The following is a 9954-nucleotide window of genomic DNA, read 5'->3' as shown; positions in this document are numbered from 1 at the left end:
TAATTTGTAACTCGTTGCTTATTCATGTGTTTTAACTCCTTCATTCTGGATATTTTTTTGTTTTCGTTCCTAAATGTAAGACATCATTATACTAATATTTATTTTTCTTATATTTTTTTTGCATGAATTGGACGAGTTCAACCGACTCTCTTCCCGCATTCTTGTTGACGGGACAAAGGTGAATCTAGGATTTGAAGACGATGAGTGCATCACCAACGGTTAGTTAAAGCATGTCATTCCGTATTGATTCATGTAATTTTTTTATAAAACATAGAAATAGAAAACTAATGTAATAACGTATAATTTTGAATTAAATGACTTTAGTACATAAAGTTTACTTTGTCAAGTGCTGGTTTTGAACTTCACTTTGCACCATGAGGTCACAAGATCGAAACTACCAAATCCACAAAAACCAAAAAAAATTATCATCTCAAACTGAGGAGGGGGCACAGGGTTTAAATTAGCGCACCAAATTAGTTTTAGTGTTTTTATAATGTCTAATGAAATATATCTTAGATCTCAAACTATATATACATAATTTTTTTTGAAGTTAATGAGCACGTGCACCCTCACTTGTATGTTGAATTTGTGTTAAATTCACTAACCTTCTACTTTTGCATAAACTTGCATTTATGACTGGTTGAACTGAAATTAAAGTAGTTTTTGCAATGACATTTATGATTTATTTTGTCTGATCAACAACAATAAGATGCCAACTATTATAATGAAAGTTGTGAAGTCATATATTTTGTTACTAACAACAAAGAGGAGGAATACTTTGTTCATTTGTGAAAAAGTTGTTTGGATCAATTTGATGTTTTGCTTTTGCCAATCTTTGAAAGTTACCTTTAAAATACTTGCTACCCCAAGTCATGATAGCTTGTCGATAACTTGAGTAATTACCTTGTTGATTGATTCCCAAATCAAGATCTCTATAGCTGATATAAGCCGCTCTTGGTGAATTCGACACATATGGCTCCATGTACTTGTAAAGATTTTGGATCCAATACAAATGTTCATTGGATCCCTCATTTGAATCCCATTTCACTATGTATTGTATGTTGTAAATGTTCCCTTTTCTATGAGGAAACGGTATTTCATATTCGTCAATTTCATCCATTTTACCTCCTAATGGATCCATTATCATGAAAACTAGTTTTTGGTGCAAAAACCTCTCTGAAATCCCCTGGAAAACACTTTCAGGCATTGGCTCAACGACGAAATCTGATTTTGCCTTGAAGTTGCTTTTATATTGTGTTTTTCTATCCAACAGGACTTCTAGTGGTTCGCCTTTTTGGTAACCGGTTAAGTAGAGGACGGATTTTATCCAGCTCATCTCCGTGCAATCTTCCGTCTTCAAGGCTAATTCAGGGAAATTCGTGTTCATAACAGAAATCAGGTCAGTTTTAAGTCCTAAGAAGAGTGAATTGAACAAGACTTCAGCTTGCTTCACATTCCCCTGGCTATCAACTCCATCGATTTGTTGAATGAGTACTCGAATGAAGAGACCCTCGGGTAGTTTTCTAGCTATGTATTGCCAATTATGTACAAGCTTGACACCTTCTTGATCTAACCTCTTGTGAATTGTGAAAACTGTGACGAGAGATGGAACGCGAACTAGTTTCACTTTCCAGGCTGATATTACTCCAAAACTAGCTCCTCCACCTCCTCTAATTGCCCAAAATACATCTTCTCCCATTGTTTTTCTGTTTAGAATTCTACCATTTGCATCAACAAAACTAGCATCAATGATATTATCAGCAGCCAGGCCATATTTTCTCATCATGGTGCCAATGCCACCTCCACTAAAGTGTCCACCAACACCAACACTTGGACATAAGCCAGCTGGAAATCCAAGAATGTTACTTTTCTTGGCTATGTTATAGTAAACTTCACCAATAGTTGCACCACTTTGAATCCAAGCAGTTTCATTTTCTATGTCAATGTTAATCGATCGATACTCGATTAAATCAAGGATAATGAAAGGGTTTTTGCAAAGAAAAGATAGTCCTTCATAATCATGACCTCCACTCATCACTCTAACTTGTAAACCATGTTTCTTGGCACAAAGAATTACCCCTTGGATCTCATTTTGTGTCTTTGGTGTCACTATGAATGATGGCTTAAGTAGTGATGTTGAATTTAACCATCTTGGATTTTGTTGAGATTCTTGAAGAAGATATGTATATGAAGATGATTGTTGGGAATGAACAACACTTGAAGAGATTGAAGTAGTGTGAAAAGACATGCATGTAGCAAAATCTTGAAGATTTTCATAGCTAATTGGTGTAATTGTAAGAAGAAAGAAAACTAGTAGTACTATAGAATAAACCATGTTTTGATATCATCAAAGAAAGAGCAATTTAGGTATATAATGGACTTTTTTTGGTACTCTAAATTGGAATAATTCAAACATCTAACATATATGAACAAGCAATTTTGTTGGAAGAGAGTAATATTTTGAGTGCTACAATAACATATCTAGTGTAGTCCCATACAGTCAGGTCTGAGGAGGAGGGTAGAGTGTACGCTAATGCTTATAGTTTTGAATTTCTTTACGTTTTAAGTGTATAGTACAAGTTAAATCATTTAACAATACTCAGTTAATTTTCAATGCAGGACACATCGTTAAGAACAATGAGAAGTTATCTAGAAGTAGTTGAGGACTTGTAGTTTGTCTTCTTGTAATTCAATCGGTTTTAATTTTAATTTTTTATGAACTTCAACTGATTTGGAAATTTCTAGGTGGAGAATGCAACAATGGGAATGTGCTACAATACTTTAAAAAAAAATATCACTTTGCCGAATGCTGATTGTCACTTAGCTTGTAGTTGAAAAAATCTTAGAATATATATTAACAACATAAAAAATTGCTCACACTGTCAGTATATAGTTTAATGTGTAATCACTTACAAGTTATTATCTTTATGAATCTATTTTCTAGATTACACATAGGATCTATTATCATAATATATAAATGTGTCTTTCAACTTGACCTCAACCGATATCTGTTTCATCGTAAAGTTCATTTTTGCTTATGAAACCAATACATACGCAAATACATCTTCCATTCTTGCCCCATGCCGGTGAAACCTATATCTTGAAAGTGAATATTTTAGTTGTATACAACTTTCACCTTGCCACTAGCCATTGAAATCTATATATATTGAGTGGATATTTTAGTTGTATACATCTTCCATCTTCCACCTTGCCCCCTAGCTATTGATTTCTATCGTGAAAGTGGATAATTTTAGTTGTATACAACTTCCACCTTGCCCCATGGCTATTGATTTCTATCTTGGAATGGGAATATGCAATTCACTTGTTAAATAACTTGAATAATATTGGCAAAGGCATATGTAGAATTTAAACTCGAGCACTTCGACTTTAAGCTAAAGTTCTTAATATCAAATTTACTTTAAAATTATAAGTTCATATATATTATTTATTGAAATTCTAACTATATGTTGTGCGTTGAAAATAGTTGGAGGTGCTGCATCCGTTACTAAGCACCAACAATATATAACTTTTGACACGTACACCAATTTGCGTCGACAGGTTCTGCACAAAGTTAGGTAGATATTGGCTCTTAGGCACATGGGATAAGAATTTGCAAGTCAATTACAAAATTCTTTGTACAAGAGACATTTGTGCATGTTTAATTGACTTAATATGAATTTTAGGTACATTGGTCATCAAAAGTCAATCAAAAACTGTCACTTACTATTTAGTCAAGGCCCATTGTTCTAAATCCTCTTACATTAATTGTGATTATGATTCACCACTTAATAACCTATACTTTATGTATAATAATCTATATCTAGAAGAACTTGTATGAATAATTTTCGGTTCTTTTGGTACGCGGACTAAATTATCTTGGGATTATAATCTTTAGACTAATTTATTACATCAGTGCGATAAAATAATCTCAAGTTAGACGGAATAAAGTTAGTTATCACATGATCAAGTCTGGAATATCCCACCTTATATCATGTACCAAACAACAGTATCAGAATCTGTCTTAATGACTTGAAGTTCCTATATTCATATCAAAATTGTTACTTTAAAGTCTTAATAAGCAAATATTACACAAGTGAAATTACTTATATTATATGATCATGATTAAACCATACATTATACCACATTAAACAGCATTTAAGTAAAAGATATTATTACTACTAGCCAAATATAAACTTAGAACATCATCATCGATTTACTGGGATGCTTTGTTCATGTTTGAAGAAATTTTCTGGATCCACTTTAGTTTTTATTTGCACCAGCCTGTTAAAAATGTTCTTGAAATACTTGTTCCCCCACACACTAGCTTGTGCAAAGCTTGAATTACGATTCACATTCTTGTTCATTCCTAAATCAAGATCTCTGTAATTCACATAGGCTTCTCTTGGGTAGATAGATGCATAAGAAGTCATGTAATTATAGAGTTTCCTGATCCAATCTTGAAAATAACCCCTTTTCTGTGTGGGAATGGAGTGTCTGATTCTGATATATTCGCCATCATTCCTCCGTATGGATTCCATATCATCAATGGTGAGTCCTCTTCTAATAGCCTTCGAGTCCTGTTTCTGGTATTGGCTCTTTTATGAAGTCTGATTTAGCTTTGAAGTAGTTCTTGAATAGTGATTTCCCCTGGAGGAGTACTTCTGGTGGCGTGTTGTTCGCGTACCCTGCAATGTATAAAATTGACTCTATCCAACTCATTTCTGTAACATCTTTTTGTGTCAATCCCAATTCAGGGAAAGACTCATTCATTATTCGTAAAAGTGTTTCAGCATTTCCAAGAAACAATGAGTTATAAGCTGTTTGAACAGTTCTTTCCCCTTTTACATCTTTTTTATCTACAACATTTATGACTACTCTAATGAACAGACCATCGTCGATTTTGTCAGCAACTTGTTGCCACTTGTATAAAATCTTTGTTGCTCCGTCTTCCAGTGTTTTCGGGACAGTGAAAACAGTGACAATCGATGGAACAGTGACTAATTTCATTTTCCAAGAAAGTATGATCCCAAAACTAGCTCCTCCACCTCCGCGAATAGCCCAAAATAGGTCTTCCCCCATCGATTGTCTATCGAGTATGGTTCCATTTGCATTGACTATACGAGCATCGATCACATTGTCAACTCCAAGCCCAAATTTCCTCATCATGGAACCATAAGCACCACCAGTAATATGACCACCAATTCCCAAACTAGTACAGAGTCCAGCAGGGAATCCAAGAGTTTTGCTTTTCTCTGAAATCCTATAATAAACTTCACCAACAGTAGCACCAGCTTGAGCCCAAGCTGAATTCTCCTCTGTATTCACCTCGATCCCTCGAAGCTTCAAGAGATCGACGATGACAAAAGGAGACCCCATTTCAGAAATGTACGAAATCCCCTCATAGTCATGACCTCCACTCCTAACTCTGAGCTGAAGACTGAGTTGTTTCGCACAAATTACAGATGCTTGCACATGAGGTTCTGTCAATGGAGTGAAAATCAGCTCAGGTTTAGGCACTGATGGCATCAAACACCTGAGATTTTGAGCTGTTGAATTCAAGATTGTGTTAAAAGAAGCATTATTTGGGGTAAAGAAAGCTGTGGAAAAAGAGTCAGAGAAATCAGAATTCTTGCAAATACATTGGTAGAACTTTTCAGGGATTGTATCAGAAAGAACAGAAGAAGAACTCCACAATAAGATTATGATTAATGTAACCATAATACAGTTTGAAGAAGCCATAATTGATGTTTTTTTTTTGATTGATGATGAAAGTGTAAGGGGTTGATGGTGTTTATATATTGATAAAGCTAAGATTTGATGCTGACTCTGTATGACATATTGCACATATCATCATTTACTCCCTCTTATTAGTGACATAATATATCTTGATTGATCTTCGATATCTTAATATCTCATTAGTGATTTAGTTTAGTTTTTATTGTAATTAGGAGATGATCATAAAACTTTATTAGTTGACTCTTTCCTTATTTGTTCTTTACTATCCCGTATAAATACACATACATATTAATACAATAAACACTTCTCTCAAGCAGTAAATTAAAGTTTATACCACCATTCCTGATTAGTTCTCATGTTGCATTTTTCGAGAATCAGTATGTCTAACTTTTGAAGTTAGATTAGATTACATTAAGTCGATTTCTTAAAAGAAAAAAAATAGATATTTAAAAACTATACGAAAAGTACTATAAAATTGCAACATTTTTCATATCAATTTAATAAAAAATACATTTTAAAATATTAGTCAAAGTTCTTATCGTTTGACTTTCAAAAAGTAAACCGTGACAAGTAAAAAGGAACAGAGATTTGACTAGTGTCCAAATGTGTAATTACTACTACTACTCCGCCTGTCTACTTTTAATTGTAATATTTCGCTTTTTAAAAGTCAATTTGACTAATTTTCAAAGTGAAATCAGATTACATTAATTCAACATTTTTAACAAAAAAAAAATAGATATTCAAAAACTATACGAAAAGTATTATAGATTGCAAGTTTTTGCATATTAATATGATGAAAAAGTACATCATAAAATGTTAGTTAAAGTACTTATCATTTGACTATAAAAAAAGAAATCATCACAATTAAATGTGGACGGAGGTAGTATTTAGGAAAAGATAATTAAAGAATGATCCCTCAAAAGAAGTGTGGAGACACTTGGAACTCTGATCATGGACTTGTGGTAAAGTAATTGGAGCTTTAGGAGAAAAAAGGAAGGAAATTTTTTAGACTGAAAAGAAGATTTATGCTTTCTTGACTAAGAACCATCATTTTGCTCTTTTTTTCACCCTGAATTGAATATTTTTCCCTTGATTGTCTCCTCCAAGATTCACCTAATAGTTTGATTCTTGTGACTTTTTATTATTAACAAGAATTGAGGTTATTCTATCATTCATATCTATTATCCTACGTTACATTTAAAACTACATAATTAGATATACTTCATTACCATATATAATATTATTATCTATACTTTTAAATATTACGTATCTTATCATTAAACAAGAGCTTCCTATGTATCTTACACTTAGATACATGTATTTTTGCTACCATATACACAAAAATAGGAGAGAGACTAGAGAAATTGGGAAAGGAGGCGAGCGTGATTCATATGTTTCCCAGGTACATGAAAATCACACTAGATACATGTATATGTATGTATCTAGAGTAATTTGCATGTAATATTACAAACTAAATGTATCTAAGTTATTAGTCCTAAACTAGTAGATTAATTATGTAAGTTCTCCATAAAGTAATAGGGTATTAATCTATTTAACTTTTGAAATGAATTTATTAGCATTGAACAAATATGGTATGAGTAAGACTGAATACAATGCATAATTTTTTTGAATATCTAAAAATTTATAATACTAAAGAATTTCACAAATTTTGAAAATAAAATTCAGTCCAATACTTAAATCTAAAAATCCAAAAAGTTTGTATATCAGTTTAGAACTTTAGATTTTGTGTTGGCTCACACCTGCCCACCCCAACATAAATTTGTATGGAGAGATAACTTACTCTCAATTTATGTGATATAAATAAAATTTTGATATTTTAAATTTCTAAACTTTGATCGTGAATTCGAATCCAAAAGCTTTAAATATTTTGAAATAAAATTTGTATTATCAAAAAAACAACGCAAAAATTATTATAAATAATCACAAAAAATTAATAGGATAAATATTTTGAAAAAAAAATATAGCAAGTATTAAATTTCTTTTGAGTTTGACTAGTGTTCTAATACAAAGTAATGACTAATGACTTTGGTGTAATGCTATTTAGTGACAATGATGTGACTTAAGCAATAATGGTGAAAGAAAGCACTTAATTACACATTGCAATCTGATAGGGCCAACATGCAACTTTGTAATAATTTGTAAAAAAAAAAAAATTCATAAAAAAATATCTTTTAAAAAATAAGTAGGTCTCTTAGTTTATTATAAGGTGGATCGATATTACTAAGTGAAAAAGCATGAGTCTTAATTTATAATAATTTGTTATCCATTTTTCTTGAGAAAAAAAGGAAAATCAATTTTTTTTTTCTGAAAAGAACAAACAACCAATTATATGTAGAAACAAAATCAACAATCGAAATTTTACTAGAAATATGATATACATCCTTGATCCTTTAGAACCCATAACAATAATTCATATATAAAAAAGGTTTTTTTGTTGTATACTTTATTTTCGATCATGATGTACTATAATTGCGTTAAGTTTTTTAATAATGCTTTTGATAAGTTAAAATATCAATTTTAGATTTCTCCAAGAAAGCAAATTGCTTCAATCCTATTAAAAGATTTTTTTATAAAAGTATTCGTGAATGATTTTTTCTTGTTTCTCCCAAAAATATCACTCTCAGAAACTCAAAAGATAAATATATAGATTTATTTTACTTTTACTTCTACAAAATTAATCAAAAATATCAATTCATTACTTATTTACTTTTCTTCTAAATTATCTTCTTCATTTTTTTCTATGTGGAACTGATTGTGAGTTTATTTCTCTTTTTACTTATTTGCTTCTAAATTATGAAATTATCTCTTTTTTTTTAATAATTTATTTAATTAGAAGTCTCCGTTATTGATTATTGATGTTCAAAAAATTACACTTTAAATTTGGCATCCAAAGACTAAAAATCTATTCTTGATGCAAAAATTGTAAAGAAATATAAAGAGGATAATATATGATGTTCGCAAGTTTTTGCCCTTATAATCCTAAATGTTGTTAAGCTCATCAGTCCATATTGAGTACACTTTTTGTAGTGCAAGTCTTAATAATATATTGAATAACTTACTATTACTGAACTGTCCTTAATCTAGTCTGGAACAATAATTAATATTGAAATCATAATCTTCAATTATCTTTAAATTTTCCGAAGAGATGTCTTTTTTATTAGATCATATTCTAAGGGTGAGTTTGGTAGAAAGGAAAATGTTTCTAGAAAATGTTTTTTTGAAAAATAAGTGGATTTTAAATTTATTTTCTCATGTTTAGTAGGTGAGTAGAAATATTTTTTAATGTTTGGTTGGTGAATGAAAAATATTTTTTAGAAAATATCTTTTATATTTGGCTGCCCTTTAGAAAAATAATTTCTGATCCGTCGCGTAAAAAATGAAATTTTAAAATTTGAATTATTTTTCAAAAATATTTTTTTAGAAAAAATTTTGACGGGATGGGGATGGTTGGGGTAGGGGTAAGGGTAAGGTAAGGTGACGTAAAAATTGAAAAATTTAAAATTAGGAAAATTTTTAATTTTTAATTATATTTTTTTTTTGGATGAGGAGGGCCGGGTATGGGGTATAGGATAGGCTAAGAAAAAATTATTGAAGGATAAAGTAGAGTTTTAGAAAATGTTTTTCTTAATTTTTGAAGGAAATCATTTTCCTTAAATGTGAGAAAAATAAGTTGATTTGAAAAATATTTTCCAAAACATTTAAGTCAACAAAACATGGGGAAATTGAAAAACATTTTTTCCTTAATACTAAACACACCCTAAATAAGTGAAGATTTATATTGGGAGGAAAAGAGGAAAATAGAAAAGTGAAGGACACGTGAGAATTTGTATCATTTATATTGAGAGGGAAAAAGGAAAATAAAAAACGGCACACAATTGAACCCTTTTAACTTCCCTAAAAACAAAACCTTCAAACTGGCCACGGGACCAACACATTCATCAGGAAATTTGTTCACGGGGTGTTGAACATTTAATATAGCCATATTTTGAAGAAATTACTACATATATAAACAATTTTAGGTCGAATTTAATAGATGCTCAAGCACTCGAAAAATATGATTATTAGAAAAAAAAATTATACGTAATTAATGGGTAGTATTGTTCGGAACCTTCTGTTCGATCAAGTTGATGACTTAAGTCAAACTTTAAAAATAGGTGTGAATAATATATATAATAAAGTTTGTATATGTTCTCATTT

The 9954-nt window shown here is 30.9% G+C and overlaps 1 protein-coding gene and 1 pseudogene across 1 annotated transcript; both read right to left on the bottom strand.

Moving 5' to 3' along the window:
* Positions 1-695: 695 nt before the first annotated feature.
* Positions 696-2335, bottom strand: LOC125848642 (berberine bridge enzyme-like 22). The gene has a single exon (XM_049528550.1). It carries the CDS (start codon positions 2333-2335, stop codon positions 755-757), a length of 1581 nt encoding a protein of 526 aa, XP_049384507.1. The 3' UTR covers positions 696-754.
* A 1759-nt stretch (positions 2336-4094) lies between these two features.
* Positions 4095-5740, bottom strand: LOC125848396 (berberine bridge enzyme-like 13; annotated as a pseudogene).
* Between the last annotated feature and the right edge of the window lie 4214 nt (positions 5741-9954).

Source organism: Solanum stenotomum, chromosome 12, assembly GCF_019186545.1.
Source record: "Solanum stenotomum isolate F172 chromosome 12, ASM1918654v1, whole genome shotgun sequence".
Taxonomy (NCBI): Eukaryota; Viridiplantae; Streptophyta; class Magnoliopsida; order Solanales; family Solanaceae; genus Solanum; species Solanum stenotomum.
This window is presented reverse-complemented; position numbering and strand designations above follow the sequence as displayed.

Bases quoted from the DNA above. Each gene is read 5' to 3' on its own strand.
- LOC125848642 (XM_049528550.1), bottom strand. From the start codon at position 2,335: ATGGTTTATTCTATAGTACTACTAGTTTTCTTTCTTCTTACAATTACA.